This window comes from Solanum stenotomum, chromosome 11 (genome assembly GCF_019186545.1).
Source record: "Solanum stenotomum isolate F172 chromosome 11, ASM1918654v1, whole genome shotgun sequence".
NCBI classification, from domain to species: Eukaryota; Viridiplantae; Streptophyta; class Magnoliopsida; order Solanales; family Solanaceae; genus Solanum; species Solanum stenotomum.
This window is the reverse complement of record NC_064292.1, coordinates 6511759-6530543: the sequence shown is the minus strand read 5'-3', so window position 1 is coordinate 6530543 and position 18785 is coordinate 6511759. Positions and strand designations below refer to the sequence as shown.

At 35.2% G+C, this 18785-nt stretch overlaps 3 protein-coding genes across 3 annotated transcripts in view; 2 read left to right on the top strand and 1 right to left on the bottom strand.

Moving 5' to 3' along the window:
• LOC125843569 (uncharacterized) overlaps positions 1-8343 on the top strand; it is a 224888-nt gene extending 216545 nt beyond the window's left edge. The window contains exons 2-4 of the mRNA XM_049522695.1: positions 5775-5806; positions 7873-8029; positions 8114-8343. Of these exons, the coding sequence (XP_049378652.1) occupies positions 7874-8029; positions 8114-8161 (204 nt within the window). The 5' untranslated portion in view covers positions 5775-5806; position 7873 and the 3' untranslated portion in view covers positions 8162-8343. The remainder of the gene's footprint in view (positions 1-5774; positions 5807-7872; positions 8030-8113) is intronic.
• Positions 79-4547, bottom strand: LOC125843565 (protein BUD31 homolog 1-like). Its single transcript, XM_049522691.1, has 4 exons — positions 4400-4547; positions 1204-1304; positions 916-1103; positions 79-373 (listed from the first exon to the last, which is right to left on the bottom strand). Exons 2-4 carry the CDS (start codon positions 1295-1297, stop codon positions 218-220), a joined length of 438 nt encoding a protein of 145 aa, XP_049378648.1. The 5' UTR covers positions 1298-1304; positions 4400-4547; the 3' UTR covers positions 79-217.
• An 821-nt stretch (positions 8344-9164) lies between the features above and the next one.
• On the top strand, positions 9165-18775 carry LOC125843555 (histone deacetylase 9). The gene is made up of 14 exons (XM_049522677.1): positions 9165-9342; positions 9463-9575; positions 10012-10129; positions 10907-10981; positions 11056-11275; positions 11973-12036; positions 15609-15701; positions 15793-15901; positions 16048-16097; positions 16180-16270; positions 17411-17481; positions 17708-17806; positions 18235-18301; positions 18410-18775. The coding sequence occupies exons 1-14, from the start codon at positions 9306-9308 to the stop codon at positions 18493-18495; spliced, it is 1293 nt and encodes a 430-aa protein (XP_049378634.1). The 5' UTR covers positions 9165-9305; the 3' UTR covers positions 18496-18775.
• Positions 18776-18785: the final 10 nt, after the last annotated feature.

Genomic DNA, 18785 nt, shown 5'->3' with positions numbered 1-18785 from the left:
ATTTATGAAGCACAAATTTGGATTAGTCGGAGTCTGAATGGGAGTATGAGACACCGGGTGAAAAACAAAAAAAAAATAGTCTGAAAGTCAAGTAGGATAAAAGGCTAAAGACGGAATAATCCATCACTATCCTTGGCCACTACAGACAGGTTTCTAATGCTTTGAAAAGCCAGAAAGAACATCTGATCTCATAACATACAGCTATTGGAAAAGCAAATTAGTCACCACTTGCACAACCTTGACATCCACAATGTACACACTCTATTACAGCAGCTTCCCTAAGGTGCTTGGGGACACGACACGCACAAGTAGTCGCAAAGTTGTGATCCCGGGGCTGTATGCAGTGCAAGCAGCAGAGACGCTCGTATCCAGGCTGCAAGTTGAGTCCCAGGAAAAAGGAAAGAGTTAAATATGAGTGACCAAATACAAAGGCCGGTAAGAAGGCTTTTAATGCCTGTAAATAAGCTGTAAGCATGAAAACGTTTGTTTACCATCTCAGCGAGAAAATATCTGATGGGTGATAAGAAGCAAAGGGTCAAAAATGCAGTTCAATAGAAGAGTGCAGGTATTTTAAAAAACTTATGTCTCACTCTTCAAGAAAAAGAAGAAGAATCATTTTCCTAGAATGCCTATGAATATGTATCCAGAGGCAAAACATGCTAAATCTTGGTAAGCTTCAAGTTTCTGAAATAAAATAAGCCTTTCTCTTGTGATGGGCTAATTGTCAAAAAGAACTAAAAAGATGAAGGGGTTTTGTACGCATCCCAAAGAAGTAAAGAGAGAAAACTGCAGCTATTGCAAATTTTCACCCTCTTTACTTCTTTTTTTCATTTTGACTTTAGATGAGCAGGAGGCTGGGCGGTTAACTAGAACAGACAGATTTTATAAGTTCTAAAGGAAGTTGCCTTCAATTACCTTTTTCCACTTTGCAATCAGGTTGCGATCTGCATAACCTTGTTCCAAACAGAATTCGTACAGCTCTTTAGATATTTCATTCCTTCCATAGTAAAGGTCATATACATATCTGCTCCTCTGATGTGCAACCTTGAATATGGGCCAGAGTGCTTCACACTTTCTTTTACCATCATTAGAGTCATTGCCAGCTACCAAAACCCAAAAAAACAGAAGTTAATGGTCTGGAAATTTCAATCACAAAAATAGACAATGAGATTGCTGAATTCCAAGTAGAATCAAATTGCTTACCTTCTCTCATTTTAGCATCCAGTTCAGCTAAGGTAGGCTCAATCAGCTCCCAACCCTCAGGGTATTTTATACGGTTTGTCTTAACTCTAGGCATTTTTCAGCTGCAAATAAAAAAATGAAGAGACTTCATCTGTAAGACAACATGAAGAGAAAAGTAGCAACACCCCTATAATTTATATACCAAAAACATAAAACACATTTTTTATAGGTAAATTAAGTTTCTTTATCGTCAATAAGCAGCACCAAGAAGGTGCTACGTCAGTATGAAATGAGTGAAGAATCATTCCCTGTAAGAGTGCAGGGGAGTCTATGACTTCCACCATATTGACAGAATCATCTATTACTACAAAAGTACAAATTCTTTAAGAATTTGAAAGTTCCCAGTAAGTATTAAGGTTTTATCCTGAAACATCTCTGCTTCCTTCCATTCCGGACTGCCCAAAACATAGACAAAGAAATCATATTCCAAAGCATTCTCTGTCTCTTCTTAAACCTCTACCCCCCACCCCACCCCACCCAAAGCTGCTTAGTGCATCCACGCTTCATCCATATAGTCCCAAAACCAACCCCAAGCTGCTTAACGCATCCACACTTCACCCGAACCCTATTTGTTTTTTTCATTTAACCAAGTAAGGATTTATCTTAGTCACACCAAGTAAAAAGCATCTATCGCACAGACTAATCCCTCACTTTGGCAAGTTGTCCTGTCTTAGACATTCCTCATTTTTTTTGAAATTGATGTCTTAGACATTCCTCGTGTAAGGCAATTTATTCAAAACAGAAACTTTAGCCAGCAGCATTTGCTTTCCAAATCATTTTCCATGGCAAATGGCCAATATCCCAGCATACTCTGCTTAAAACCATTCATAAAAAGCCTTAACTGAGAGATTTTCATCCTTCATGCTGGCATTGGATCTGGTACTCTTGAGTAGGATCCTGCCCGGTCTGAAAATCAGACAGCTAACAGTTTCCATATTTCGATCCTCCAGATTTCTTCTATACTATAAGTTCCAGTATCATCATTCAGGCAGTTGGTCAAGGGGCAAGATAACCTCACACCTCCCTCGATCTGCAGTTATCCAGCGCCTTGTCCTAATCCTACCAATATTGTATCTTTTACCACATGCAGCTTCAGTTGATTACTTCTGAAAACTCATCATAGGTTCCTACTCTATTGCATACAGCCACCATGACGAGCATGTCGAGCTTTGTATCTAATGTCTATCCCCATCATATTTTTCTTTTACCAACTCCTTCCATAGCTCTTCCTTTTCTGCAGAACTACCACAGCCATTTGGAAAAAAGGCTCGTATTATGAAGCCTTAGGTTCTTCACTACTAATCCTCCACTAGTTTTGCTTTAGTCAACTGTCAGCGTGGACCATTTGATCAAATATACCTTCTTTCTTTCACAGCATCCCTTTACATCTCAAGCAGTCCAGTTGTTTCTCAACTTTGGTAAGAATTTGAATAGCCGAAATATCTAATACACTATTTATCAATGTCACCCTTCCTCCAAAAGAAAGATACTACTTCTTTCAAGGTTTTAGTTCCACACCATTTGATAACATCCGGCCAATCTGGCGGGCCACTATAGTCCCCATTCCCCTATATGTGTACTTGCCAGCTCATCTACTAAATTTCTAGCAATCACCAAAAATATGCTACTCTTGGTCAAGTTAATGTGATACCCAGCAATAGCAACAGCAGCTGGGGACATTATTATCTTAAATATTCAACTATCACTGCTTTAGCACCACACAAAGTGTGCATCATCTGCTAACAAGCAGGGAAATACTTCCACTATGTTTCTATTTACTTACCAATCCTAAAACCTTTTATCCACTCATATTTCACTGTCCTTATTATCACCAAGATGAGAGACCCCATCACCAATAGAAATAGAACAGGCATTTTGGCTATCATCTGCTAACAAGCAGGGAAGGATTATATCCTCTTAACTAAAGGCTAATTAGACAGAGATCTTTCAATTCAATTGTCCCTGTTCTTTGTTATTACAGCAATGAAGGCGGCACTAAACTTTCCCCAAATGTTCCCTTCAAAAAATTTCCAACATTCCCCGGCATCTCTGAAATAATGACGAAGGGCCTTATCATGAACATTGCTTATTACAACTGCCTTCACTTTCTCTACCAAAAATAGATTCTTTTTTTCTCCAAGGAATTTTGTAACATTATTTCTACTCTGGTGTTAAGGATATCAGATCATCATCCTATCAATCTGGTTCCGCATGCTCCATTTTCCTACAATAGTCTCTCATAGAATTCTAAAGATCACTCTTATATCTCTTCTAAATCTTCCACAGTTTCCTCAATAATCTCCTGTCTGTCTATATTTCTATACCTACTATGAGCATTGACCATTTCATGTAAAAACTAGACTATGCAAACAGAGCTAAAAACAAATTTTTCAGTTCTATAAAAACAGTGGATTTTTTCAGAATTGCAACAACCATAGGGGTATCAAGTTATTAAGCCACACTATGAAGGTTTGAGAGAGGGTGGTGGAGATGAGGGTGAGGAGGAATGTGTCTATTTCCGAGAATCAGTTCGATTTCATGCCATCCATCTACCTCACACGGTAGGGATAAGGTGTGCGTACACATTATCCTCCCCAAACCCCACTTGTGGAATTACAATTACACTGGGTTGGTATGATGTTATTGTTGTTATTAAAACAGTTGAATCCCCTAGTCATAAGATAATTTTATTGAGGTGAAAAAAGAGTTCAATAATCGCTACTACTTTTGAATCCTCTTGTATAAATTCCTAGTTCCACCACTATCCATGTTCAATTAAGTTTTGTTCCACATCACCATGAAAATTATAACAACAACAACATACCCAGTGGAGTCCGACAAGGTAGAGTGTACGCCGACCTTGAGGTAGAGAGGTTGTTTCCAATAGACTCTCGTCCACAAGAGATATTATAAACTAGCATATTCAATATAATCTCACAAGTAGAGACTGTGAAGGGCAAAATATACGCAAACCTTACTCCTATGTTTACGATTTAGAGAGGTTGTTTCCTATAGATAACCGGTTCAATGAAGCATAATTACAAGGATCATCATTGAAATTATCATTGCACAAAAATCCAGAAAAAGAATCATAGAGTAACCGAAACATTCTTGTGAACATAGAAGATGTTCAAAAGTAGAGAAGGTGTTTACTTACCTTCGGTTATGAACGGAAGTATCTCCGATCGCCGTCTCCGGCAAGCTACTGCTACAACTGCGGGAAGTATGCTTCTCCGTTTTCTGTGTTCGGCGACGAAAGAGAAAATATAGGAACAAATTACATATATATCCCCTTAAGTTGTCATAATTGTAGAATACTCCCTATTTTTTATTATAACAGACAATTGAGTACCTGATCTTTTTTCTTTACCTTTTGGGATCCCCAAAGAAAAAAAAAAGGTTACCAACTAATTTAAAATTATAGGGTAAAGTGTAAACTTGAGAAATGAAAAAAAATAATGAATTCAATAATAATAAAGAGTGGAATATTCACAAATCTTACGCTAATCTTTATAAATTAATGAAGTTGTTTTCGATATTTGTTAAAACCGTTAATTAATTACTTATTAATATTGATAAGCTGAAATTAATTCTCATTCTCAATTGATCAAACTAATCCAATTTCCAAACGTTAATCTAAAAACTCATGAGTTTGTTTATAGAAAGTTGTAAACACTAACATTTTTAACGTTTACTTTCACCATCAAAGAATGTGATGTAATAAATAAGATTGCTTTCTTTCTTAATTAGAGATGTCGATTTGGAGTCCTAAATATGAAATAAGAAATTTATCGAGTGTTTCCCCTCATGGTCCCTCACACCAAATTTTTTACAAGACCCCTTTCTCCGAATGCGCCCTACACAATACAAACACAAATTAAACAAGTTTGAGAAAATTTCATAAATAGAAAACATAATAAGACTATATAGTTATAGTTTTGATAATTACGCTCCATAGCTATAGTTTCGTTTGCTATAGAGATTGCAGTTTGTATATTTCATTTGTGAATATACAAATAGGGTAAGTATATACAAATTTTGTATTTATATATTAAGGTAATTTTCAAAATTCCATTTGTATATTTCGCTTGCCAATATACAAACATGATAATTTATTATGATTTTTTTTATAAATTGTAGATAAATAGCTAGGGTAAGCATATACAAAATTATGGATCGAATTATACAAATCAAGCAAATAACAAAAATTGAGAAAACTGTAACCACAAATTACAATTTTCTTAAACAGCTATGTTATTTTGCATAATTTTCCCAACAAGTTTTATTGTAGATAATGAATATCTACTTCAAATATCATGTGAGATTATTTTATATTATACCTAATAATAAATATAATTTAACTCAAAAATTATTCTATTCTATATTTTTAAATAGAAATATTAGTTAGTTTCGAGATTATTTTAGTCCCACAATGTCTAATTGAGTGGCAGTAAAATAGGAAGTAACAATCTTGAAGCCTCAACTCAACAAATTTGATTTCCCTTTGCGTCTATTTTTCTCCCTGACTTGTTGCTTTTCATCGAATTTCTCTCTAACTTTCCAAGTAAGTTCATTTCTCTATTTGAATTTGATTTTTTCTGACCCTTTATTGTTCTTTGATTCAATTTTTTGTTATTTACATGATTGATTGATTAGATCTTGTTTTCTCCATTTTTGTATGTGTGGCTTTGTTTTGATTGATGGGTATGTTTGATTTGATCTATTTGATTGATATGATAGATGGGATCTTGTGGTTTTTGATTTCGTTTTGGATTTGTATGTTGTTTTAGGGGATTCACAATTTATATATGTACGTGAATGTAGAAAATCTATCATGTATATACAAAGTAACTTTTTGACAAGGGGGGTTTGGGTGAATTCCCTCTAGTTCCGCCCCTGGCTACCTTGCACAAGTAGAGGTAGGTGATTCTGTCAATCAAGGCTTGAACAGATAGGAAGAAATCGCTTGAGACCTAATGTTTGCCAACCCAATTCATTGACCACTAGGTGTTACCCTTGGCTGCTATAATGTTGGTATTTGATATTCAGGGATGTCTTAGTTCTTCGTTAACAATGACAATGGAAAAAAGGTTCCTTGATAGGAAGTTCTTTTTTTTGTGTGTGGGGGTTGGGGCTTCTGACAGTGGAATGTCGCGTTGGCTAGCTAAGGCACTCCAACAAGAGAATTCCTATCTGATTATCAATGCCAATGAAGGGAAATTGTATTTCTTTTTCTGTTAGCAACTAGCAAGTGATTTGCACTGCCACTTGATGCCTAAAAGCACATGTTAATGGAGCTAAATTGGTTCTCAAGGATTAGATATTTTGGACATGGTAGTGGAAGACATCAAGCTTCATTTATGTGAAGTATGTCTATGATGTATGTGTGGCTGTTGGAGCTCCTGAGGATCTTACATTTGTTAGAGATGATAATTGGACCTGTGGCGTTTTTTAATAAGAATTGGACACCTAGTGTGCTCGAAATGCTTACAGTTCTAATGCCTGTTAGATATTGAAACCATGTGCTAGGAGAAATGCTGGTGAACACAGATCTGAAATCATCTGAGTGTGTCTTGATAAAAGCCGTTTCCTTTTCCATTCTCCTTCTACAATTCCCCTTTTTCTTTATCTAGAAAAATAAATGCTGCTTAACATTATCTTTCGGCAATTATCAGCATGTAAAATATTATTAGGCACTCTAATTGTTGGCCTAAATATTATCAGCAAGCTTGGTAAATAATGTCAGTATATTGGATATTTGTGAGACATGTTTCAAGATGCAGGATGTATCCATTTTTTGCTGTTGTAATTTTTCTTTTGTTGATCTGTTGATACTTAAACCTATCTGATGCAAAGATGGAGCTTACAATAGTTTATAGAGCCTACACTTGTGTGCAAATTGCACCTAAGTCGATCTATCTTTGTGTGAAGTTATGGTTAGCTTATTCTATCTATGTTTGTTTCTCTTCTTTCTTTTGAATGGTTTTTTTAATCTCTGGACGTATTGTACTGGACAAGCATTACCTTCATGACATTTCTTAATACGAAAACTTTTTAACCATAAAAGGAAAAGCGGGTGGGGTTGGGGAAGAAGAGTCAGACTATCATTGTTTCTCAGTGTACTGTTGAATTTTTATTTATTTTGGTAATATCCATCCGACCATCCCGATTAGCATTATTAATATGGAAGGTCTTTTACTAGTACCTTCTAACAATAGGCATATGGTTCATTTTCTACTTTCTGATTGATTGGTCGTAGTCTTGAGTCTTGGCCATCTTCTTTCCGAATATGTGTTTGATTGACATCTTGCTTGCATTAATTAGTCTTGAGTCTTTGCCATCTTCTTTTCGGATATGTGTTCGATTGACATCTTTCTTGCATTAGAGGAACACTTGTTTTTCACTTCTTCTCTTCCCTCTCTCCTTGTGTGCCACAAAAGTGATGAAAGATCAACGTATGTCTCTGAAGTGGTAAATAAGACAAGGAAATCACACAGATTACACTTCTAACAAAGTGAAAAGGATGCATGCTAAAGAACCTCTTCTATATTTATTTACCATCCTAGTTTAACACCCATGATATTTTATTTGTCGTGAGATTCTGCGTTGACAAGTTAATGAATTATGCAGGATGTCAGAAACACCCTTCTATCCCCAAGAAAAGCTTGCTGCGAAACAAAAGTATTTCCAGAGTGTTCACAAGTATACACACCTGAAAGGTCCCGTAGACAAGATTACCTCAGTTGCCATTCCACTTGCTTTGGCAACTACAGCTACCTTCATGATTGTAAGTTTCTATCATATTAAATAGTCCGAGTCATTTCTTTGTTTCCTAGAATCAACTGTAATCCGTTCTTGGATGATGTTTCAGGCCAGGGGGATCTACAATATGTCTCATGGCATTGGCAAGAAGCAATAAAATGCTGACTTCTGCGCGATCATTCCTAGGAAACTCGAGCACAAAAGAGAATTTTTGAGTTATTCACATTGAAATTTTTGATGTTCTGAAGCTAATAATTGGTTAGATGCAGCAGACAATGCAGCCTGCACATTGAAAAGTTTGATGTTCTAAAGCTAATAATCAGTTTTTTTTTCCATCTATTAACTGCCACAATTTGACACTTTGCTCTAATTTTTGATGAAATGTTACTGTTTAACAATGAAAACAGAGTGGAACTATGTTCCCCCTCTTTGTCAAAACTTGTGTGAAGGTCTACTGTTTTTGATAGACTGTCGACTCAGGTAAAACATACAAGAAAATAAGTATGGGAATGAAATACAGTAGTAAAGATGACATGTTAAAATAAAGGAGAAAGAAAACAATAGCAACAACAAATAATACAATAATAATTAAAATAAAGGAAACATGTAATAACAAAAGTTTAGAATAAGATAGTAGAAGAGTATTAATGGCAATATTGATATCAGAAATTTAAGGTCATGTCCTCAGAAAGTTGCATGTATGTCATCTCTTATCTAATCACACTCCTATGTACTTGTTCAGCCTACGTCTACCTTTTCTCATATCCACCATAACCAACCTCGGTAAACAAATATGTACTTCAAAATAGTTCTAAGTATTTAATTAGTCAATTATTGATCAAACAATAATTCACTTTTATTTGTTGACTTTATTAAAACTATAAATTCTCATATAAAAACTACCATTTTCTTTTTTTGCCCTTAACATTTACTATAATTCTAAATTATTTTCCAACTACTGGAACTGGATGTAATATGCAATTCATTTATTGATCAAATATATAATCAATTTATTATTGAGATAATAGTTAAAAACACATTTATCTATAATTCTTTACGAAAAGAACACTAATAGTTAAAGAAAAAAATCCGAAAAAAATAAAAATTGAGGGTATTTTTGACCATTAAATCTTCCTATTTCATTTTTTCGGAATTACAAAGATATACATATAAGTCCACGAAGTTGTCCATTGTTTCATTTCACAGCAAATCGCCGACGGCAAGCCGGGAAAGCTCTCCCGCCGGCGAAGTTCCGTAAACTACTCCGGTAGTCTCTTCTCTGCATAGCTATTCCCTCTACAATGAGGTCCAAGGACAAAATCTCCTACTTCTACGACGGTAAGAGTTCTCTCTTTTTCTCCTTTTTCACTTCACACTAGAGAAATCACAAACCCTAGGTGCTGTTCATTCTGTATGCGAGTGTTTATTTTGTTTATGTAAGCTGAATTTATGTTACAGGTGATGTTGGAAGCGTATACTTTGGTCCGAATCATCCAATGAAGCCGCACAGGTTGTGTATGACTCATCATCTGGTTCTAGCTTATGGTCTTCACAGCAAGATGGAAGTTTATGTTTGTTACTCTTTCCTTTTCTCTTTTGTGTTTGTGAAGTTTTCTGTTTTTTATGAGTTAATGGTGAAACACACACTGAAAAATATCTATTTTTCGAGTTTCATACCTGAGTTATGAGGTACGGCCTAATAGTGTCCTGTTTTTTCAAGTTTCATACTTGAATTATGAGGTGTGTGAGTTTCCTACGAGAATTATCGCCAACTATTTATCTAAACACAACTTAGCTATCAGCTGTCCCTTTTCGTACCTGAAATATCACTATCAATCGGGTGTGTTTTGGGAACAATTACTAGTTGAGGTACTAATGATAAATAGTTGGTGATAGTTCAAATATGAAACTCGGAAAAACAAGATATTTTAAGTGTGTTTTTGACCCTTCACTCTTTTTCTTTTACTTTGCTTTTTTTGGTTTACCTTTTTTGATTGAACTGTGTAGAGGCCTCACAAAGCATATCCAGTGGAGCTAGCGCAGTTTCATTCTGCTGATTATGTAGAATTCTTGAACAGAATAACCCCAGAAACTCAGAACTTGTTCCCTAGTGAAATGGCAAGATGTAAGTGTTGAACTTTGTCTTATTTTATCTCCTTTCCTTTGAAATATCATCTTTGAGCTGCATACTTATTCATATGAATCTAGCTTGTACTAGTACTTGTCATCTTCAATAAACAAGCATGCCACCACCACCAACAGCTACACCTAAATCTGAAGCTAGTTAAATACTCAGTATTCATGTTACTCCACTTAGACTTGTCTCAATGAATATTGAAAAATTAGGTTCTCTAGTAGAGAATGTACGAACATGATTAGATCACCTATATGAATGTTTTCATGTGCTCTATTTTAACTGTCTTAATGGATTTCTAGAGATTGAAAGGGGGGGAGCATATAGAACAACAATTACCTCCAACCCAACTACTTCTAATTGGTAAATAAGTTTCATTGTTTGCAGCACTAAGAGAGTTCTACATATTACAAGTTACAACAATGTACAAAAGTAGTCCCTTCTACTTATTCTGGTACCTAATGAACTATATCAGTTTGCCAACATCACGTATGTATTCTGAGTAACACCAAGTCACCATCACATTTCGTACCGTCTCTAGTTTCACTCCTTCCTATTTTTTTGTCTCCGTGTTGGTTGTTTGGTCTTTTTCCGACTTTTTTTTGTATGATGAATAGGTGTAGTTAACAACTCACTATAAGATCAAAATGGAAACTTATTTCGATATCATATATTTTCCAAAGAGTATGCTTTTTGGCATCACGTCTTTTTAGATGATTTGTTTGGATAATGTGATGTTGAACTATTGCTTATCTGTTTACTTATCAGATAATCTTGGAGAAGATTGCCCTGTATTTGACAACTTATTCGAGTTTTGTCAAATATATGCTGGTGGAACAATAGGTAAAATCGGCCTTGTTAACATGCTATTACTGTTGAAGTCTCAAATTCACTTGCTAACAAAGATTTAGTGGCAGATGCTGCACGAAGATTGAATAATAAGCTTTGTGATATTGCAATAAATTGGGCTGGTGGATTGCATCATGCCAAGAAGTGTGCGGCTTCAGGATTTTGCTATATCAATGACCTAGTTCTGGGGATATTGGAGCTTCTAAAGTATCATCCGCGGGTGCTCTATATTGATATTGATGTGCATCACGGTGATGGTGTAGAAGAGGCCTTTTATTTTACTGACAGGTGGAATTATTTTCTGTAGTTTTTCTCCAATTTTTCGTTTTTCCTTCTCTGTTTTTCTTTCTCTAATATCAAACCTGAGGATAAATCTTAAATCAATATGAAGGCTTAAAGTAGTAGCTATTGAGTCTAGAGTGAGACTCCGAGAACCTGGATGATCGACTTTGCCAGTAAGACATCTGTATTGAAGTTCTTTGTAATACTGAAGATGGGACCTCTCAGAACCATCTTGTATTACCCTCATATAATCTGTGTCGCATAGGAATAATTAAAGTGTCACATGTTCACTTGATTATTAAATTGCTAGTTTATTCAGTAGCTGCGAGTATGAAGCTTCCACCCTGGCACCAGTTGAATACTTTAATTTTTCAAAACAATTGGCTTCTAACCAGTTGATTTGTTTGCGTACTGCATAGTTGGAACATTTTTGTCTGATATGATTGTTGCTGCTACTATGTTCTATAGCTTTGACATTTTTGTCAAATGCTATATATTCATTAGCATTTTAGTAAGTGCATTCATGCTCTGATAGGTGCTTGTTAAAGCCTTATATAAATCTTTTTGGTGTAGAAAGTGCACATTTCCTCGTGATGTGTTTTAACTGGGGAATGGGATAAATATTTACCAAAATTGGTGCAGTTCAAAATATTATTAGACAGTGGCTGGAATTCTAAGTTTCTAATATTAGATCTTTTTGCAGGGTTATGACCGTTAGTTTCCACAAGTATGGGGATAAGTTCTTTCCTGGAACTGGTGATATGAAGGTACTTCTATATTGACAGTTTATTCTTCTTTCTTTTTTTCTCTAGATTTTTCTTTTTACGTCGACAACCTAACTTGAGCGAATTTCTTACGGGCTCACTTGAATTTCATCGACTTTTATGTGCTACTTATTATTGTGATTGTACCTTATTCTACAATCCTCTTGGATATATAGAGATTAAGACCTAAGAAGCTTATTTATTCAATATAGAGGTGTAGGATCACTCCCTCCATACCCAACATGTGTTGGGGAGGTATTAGGTATGTAGTAGATTGGTCGAGCGTGCACATTGGTTCCTACATCTTTGCTATAAAAAAAAATTCTTCCATCCCGAAAGAGATTAACAAGTTTAGAGATTAAGACTTCGGAGAAGATCTTTGAAATGTCAAAACTTGAAATAGCTAAAAGGATGTTATATCAAGCCCTTGGAGGTTGCTCGTAGTCAAAGAGTTGGAGTAACAACCTTGAGGACAAAGGTTCGAATCCCAACAATGGTGACAATAGATGATTTATTTCCATCTGCCTAAGCATTGATAGTTGTATTGGTGGAAGTTATCAGGTATTCGATAGATGTCAAAGTGCGTAGGACATCAATGTTATAAAGTAAAATATGTCATCAAAAAAATTTTAAAAATATAACATGCTTAGTGTGTGTGTAGATTTTGATATCTTGTGTTTTCCTTCAAGAATAGAAGGTGAAATAATTTGTTGCCAAAGAAGTAAGTGGCAAACCGAGTAGTTGCTTCAAAATATAGGGAAAAGGCTCATAAATACCCCTCTTCCACCTTTGGATCTAAAAATACCGTTAAGGTTTAGTGGCAAACAGAGTAGTTGCTTCAAAATATAGGGAAAAGGCTCATAAATACCCAACCTATGAGAAAAGGCTCATAAATACCCCTCTTCCACCTTTGGGTCTAAAAATACCGTTAAGGTTTATTTTTGGGCTCAAACATACCCTTCAACCTAACAGAAATATCAACTTTAACTCTTTAAAAATCCACATGTCATTTTCTAATTTGTGCCACATTTTGATTCACAAATAATTATAACCCACTCAATTTTTAAAATCCAAACCCATGACTAACCTGTTCTCACCCACAAAATTAAGCATACATTCTTTTTCTCCTCTTTATTTCAGTCATTATTTTCTTTAGATCATTGCTTTCCTTGCTGGTAGCATCCAAACATATATTAGATTTCATATAGAATTTCAGTAACCAAATTCGAAAAATTGAAAAACTATTAAGTTTCTTGGCAAAAAAATTAATTTAGAACAAAATGGGGACATTGGTAAAATCTACGTCCAGCATTTATAGAAGTTTTGGCCATAAATTGTTCATCAATCACATTTATGTGACTGTTGAGCTTTGAGAATTTATAGAACTTTTGGGCATTCTAGCCCAAAGAACAAACTTTATGCAGCGATTTTGCTAAACAAATTTGGAAGAAATAAGAAGACTAAGAATAAGTACGAAACTACCTGAATGCAATGGAGATTTATTTAGGACTTTGAAAAGCAGAAGTTTATGTGTAGGGGCTGATTGTTGTATTGGATAATTTTAAGAAACAAAAACAATAAAAGGAAGAGGAAGAAGAACTTACGAGCGGAAGAACCTGGATACATAGATTTGGGAGGAGAAAAAGAATGTATGTTTAATTTTTTGGGTGAAAATGGTCGGTCATGGGTTTAGATTTTAAAATTTGGGTGTATTTTAATTATTGTGAATTAAAATATGGCACCAATTAGAAAATGACACTTGGCTTTTAAAGAGTTAAAAGTTAATATTTCTGTTAGGTTGAGGGGTATGTTTGAGCCCAAAAATAAACCTTAAGGGTATTTTTAGACCCAAAGGTGGAAGAGGGGTATTTATTAGCCTTTTCTCATAGGTTAGGGGTATTTATGAGCCTTTTCCGTAAAATATAAGGTAGCTTGTCGTTTGAATCTAATATCAAGGCAAAGAATTTGAAAAAGCTATTCAAATTTCTGAGAACTCGGCCATTTAGGAAATGAGTCAAAAAAAATATGAGAATTGAAAAGGAAATTAGGTCGTGTGTGTGTTTGTACATTATTGGTTGTCCTCTTGGATGTAAAGTAATTATTGATATCTTTAGTACTAATCCAAGGTTTGAAAGCGGAGAAAACATTGATACTTCTCAAGAATTGAGATATGCAGCTTTGTGTACATCTTGTATGCAAGATCTTTTGCCTCCTCATTAAGGAGTCGTTTTGTTTAGAAGCAAGTTATGTATGGATTAGCAATGCAGGGATTGTAGTGTAAGGTAATACATGAATTAGTGGATGAGAAGAGGGGGGAGTAAAACACAGAAAAAATGGTGGAATCTAGTTCCATCTTGCATATGGTAGTCAATTTGGAAGGAAAGAAACAATAGGTGCTTTAAGAATATTACAAACCCAATAAGTTAAAGAAAACTGCATTAATACTCTATATTTTTGGTGTAAAGAAGAGGGTATATATGAAGTAGATCAGTTAGTAGATTTCCTAGGCTCTTTGTAATCATGACTACTTTGCCTTGGAATTTTTTGTTTGGTTGCCAGCATACCCTCATTGCCCATGAATACAACTTTACCGTTCTCAAAAATAAATAAATACATGAATTAGTGATACAAAGGATTGTAATATAGGTATTAGTAATGATAGTAATGAAGGATGGTAATGCAGGGTTTATAGTACAAAGATTGCCAGGTAGAGATCGTTTATTATCGAATGTTTAGGTTTTTGCATTAAAATAATTATATAGTGTGTGTATATTAAATATGTTCTTATTTTTTAACAAAATAAAATTTTGGTTACTTTGCTCATGAAGGGCTATTTTTCCATTTAGTAGCTTTAATTCATGTATTGTTAATTTCCTTATATTCTTATTCCACATTTTATCCTGCATAAAATAATACATAGATCTGTGTGCAGAAGTTATATGGGTATTATTGTTTAGGAAAATCAAATAAGTAACCAAACAATGTATAGCTATTGCAGAGTTTATGAAAACAACAAAAACAAATAACCGAACTATGAATAACTTATACATTGTTTAATAAACGGGCCCTAATAACACTATTTATATTATCAAAACATTCTCAAGTTATGTAGCTTTTATGTCATCATTCATGCCAAACTTACCGTAATTATAAATTCCTTGGGTTGTGCACTGCTTTTTGGGTGGAATTCCACCCCCTTGTACTATCATAAAGGGCTAAAGAAGGGAAGCTTAGAAAAACGGGGCTTTTGACCTACTTAGGTTTTACCGTTTAAGTATCTGTGCGATTCCAAATTCTTAAACCAATAACTAACATGAGTTTTCCTGAGAAAGCACATGTACGGCGTCATTTGTGGCAAAGATTTCAATAACTTGGAATCATTGTTGGCTTTTTATTTGCTACTCCCAGCCTAGGGAAAAATTGAAATACATTTGTACCGCAAGAGCATCTGAATTTCATGTTTGCTCTGGATAGTGTAAATTCATCCTCTAGGATGAAACTCCTACCCCTTGCATTTAGGGAAGGCCCCTCTTATGAACACCTCTAGCTATGCTTACCGTGGTTTTATTCTGAAGGATACAGGGGAAAGAGATGGAAGATTCTATTCCATAAATGTGCCTCTCAAGGATGGAATAGATGACGGTAGTTTCACTAGACTCTTCAAAACAGTAAGTTTGTAAAGAAAGTTTCTGTCATATTTGTTTTACTAGGTTCTGATTATTTATTAAAGCATCTCACTTGCAACATGTCATTTCATAGATTATTTCAAAGGTTGTTGAAACATATTTACCTGGTGCAATAGTTCTGCAATGTGGGGCAGATTCGCTTGCTGGAGACCGTCTGGGCTGCTTCAACCTCTCCATTGATGGTGCTATTCTACTTGTATTTGGTTTCTTATTTTAAACACTTTCAGGATTGCGTTCAATCTCTAATATTCAGCTCTTTGGGAGATTGAATGCATTGGTTTGTCTTCTGGTGATTTTTAATCTCTCTCTCAATGAATGATTCTTACAGGACATGCTGAATGTGTAAGGTTTGTGAAGAAATTTAATTTGCCTCTGCTGGTGGGTGTTTCTCAATTCGAATTCCATTTCTGGTTCATAACAAGTTATCTGCATCTGTTTGACTGCATGGGACCTTTCACAGGTAACTGGAGGTGGGGGATACACAAAAGAGAATGTCGCCCGTTGTTGGGCTCTGGAAACCGGAGTTCTTTTAGACACAGAGCTTCCTAATGGTATGATGAGCAGGCTTTTATTTTTGTGCAATGCTATCACACTGCCTCTTATGCTTGTTTCTGTAATGCCTCGAGACTGTCAGTGGCTTAGTCAGGATCCAAATGCATAAGGGAGATGACCCCTTAAGTGGTTATGCAGAACAGGATGGCACTGATATCCTTGGTTTAAGTTCTGGTTATTATTGTTCCAGTTGCTTTATGTTCAATATTAGGTAGGAGTTCATTTGGTCAGGTTCAAGATTTATGTGTAGGTATAAGTATGCAATTTAGAGAATTTCTGGTTTTAGAGAACCCGAGAACTTCTCTTTTGAACCTGAGAACTCTTAAGTTGCCTTAAAAGACAAATTACTAATAAGCAGAGTAGTATTAGAATAGTTTGGATTCGGAGAGAACATTCACAGCTTAAATTGGCTGTGAACACGGGAATTAAATTACTGACAGAGTGCAGAGAAGAATTTTTATTTCCAGGTTGAGCTAGATGGTGAACTGATGTTCACTGTAGCGAATTTGATGTTGAAGGTTAATTTGGTGTATTATATTGTGAAACTCCATCTCCTTATTTGGATGCTAGTCATATAGCTGAGCCCAACCGTTTTGGGGGATTGAGGGATAGTTCATTGGGATATTAATTGATTGAACATGATTCTAAGTATAGATCTGTTGCTTGATGTATTTGAGTTTTTGGTATCTGGCCCAGTTGCCTAAGTGCAACAGTTTTGTATTTACTCTTCCCTCTTCCATTTTGTAGTATGTAACTGCTCTTTTTTTGTTGTTGGTATTAAGATATTCTAAGTGGGTAACTAAATAGAAAATGTGTCAGTTTCAACCGTTCACGTTAATATTAGGTGATTTTGGTCAAAGGCATGGCTAGATAATAACTTTGCAAGGTTTATATGGAAGCTGAAGTTCTTGGAATTTGACTCCTCCTTTTGAACTTCTTGAGCTGTTTAAACAATCGATTTTAAGTTGGAAAAAGAAAAGATCAGCTATAATGTTGTTATCTGAAGTTTGCTTCATGGTTCACATTTTCTAGTAAGAAGTTCAAGTTATCTGCTTATATGATGTTATTTAAATGAGCTTAATGGTTTAATTTTTTAGAAATAATTTTATTTCACACAATTAATTTATAAATAATTGCAGAAATACCAGACAATGATTACATCAAATATTTTGCCCCTGATTATTCACTGAAGCTTCCTGGTGGACACATAGTAAGTTGAATCGTTTTGTTGCTTTGCTTTACCTACCTGCATGTCATCATCTTAGTCACTCAAGGTGTGGAGTCCTTTTCCTCAAAATTTTGTTGATATTTACATCCATAAGATGACCGATTGCTTGATCCAGTGATGTCATGTTTCAATAAGCATTTTCAAATAAAAATGATAACAAATTGGCATCGTGATCTTGCTCTAATCACCTGTTTCATTGATTGAACAGGAGAACCTGAATAGCAAATCATACATTGGCACCATAAAAATGCAAGTGATGGAAAATCTCCGTTGCCTCCAGCATGCTCCGAGTGTACAGATGCAAGAGGTAAGTCAAGTGCATCTTTTGGAGTTTTTATTGCCAAGTAATCAAGAACACACATACAAGCTATATGTACATAATTGCATGCTATGTTATATGTTTATATGTACTTGGATTGCTTAAGAACTGCACTTGTGATGCGCTTTGCCCCTTTAAGTGATTGCTTCTTTGACGCTTTATGTTGATTTTGAAAATACACAAGTATGTAAAATGCAGTTTCAGCTTTCTACACATGCTACAATCATTCAGTACATTTACCATTGTGAGATTCTTCTCCAATGCATAAAAAGAGCAACCTGCATTTTCGATGTGTCGTAACTGTCATTAGAAGTGCATTTAATGCATCTAGCCATGATTGTGATTGGTGCCTGAAGGTAAGGTGTATCTGGGGAAGATAGTGACTTGGGAGTCTGAGAATTTTCATATTTTTTTAGGTACCACCTGACTTTTATATTCCTGATTTTGATGAAGATGAACAAAATCCAGATGAGCGTGTGAATCGTAAGTAGAAATCTGACTATAATAAGCACACAACATGCTCAAATGTGGAACTACAGTGATCTAACTCTGATTTTGCTTTCTTTCTGTTACCCTGTCTTGAATTCACAGAGCATACCCAAGATAAGCATATCCAACGTGATGATGAGTATTATGAAGGCGACCATGACAATGATAACCACACTGATGATGCCTAAACGCGGTCAATGTAGTTAGTTTTGTGTAAATGTATATTCTCTTGGCTACTATAGAAAATGCAATGTACAACTAGTTTATTGCATTTTAATTCACCCTGAGGTAAAATACATTGGATGTGATGGGATTCTTACCGTAGAGTTGCAGCTTTAGTTTTGTTGGGTCTAGATCGTCAATGGAGGCATATGTTTTACCTCCATTTTAAAGGCTGTCTTGAACTTAGGTAAACTGTGTTTGGGGTGGCAAGTTGTGATCTGTGAATATAAACTACTTTTATGGCTTCATGGTCTGC

Excerpts from the sequence above, each read along its gene's own strand:
- LOC125843555 (XM_049522677.1), top strand. The coding sequence starts at position 9,306 with ATGAGGTCCAAGGACAAAATCTCCTACTTCTACGACG. Across the intron at positions 10,982-11,055 it reads ATATGCTGGTGGAACAATAG|ATGCTGCACGAAGATTGAAT; the intron begins GTAAAATCGGCC and ends ATTTAGTGGCAG. Across the intron at positions 12,037-15,608 it reads CTGGAACTGGTGATATGAAG|GATACAGGGGAAAGAGATGG; the intron begins GTACTTCTATAT and ends TTTATTCTGAAG.
- LOC125843565 (XM_049522691.1), bottom strand. The coding sequence starts at position 1,297 with ATGCCTAGAGTTAAGACAAACCGTATAAAATACCCTGAGGGTTGGGAG. Across the intron at positions 1,104-1,203 it reads GGATGCTAAAATGAGAGAAG|CTGGCAATGACTCTAATGAT; the intron begins GTAAGCAATTTG and ends GGGTTTTGGTAG. Across the intron at positions 374-915 it reads TGATTGCAAAGTGGAAAAAG|CCTGGATACGAGCGTCTCTG; the intron begins GTAATTGAAGGC and ends CTCAACTTGCAG.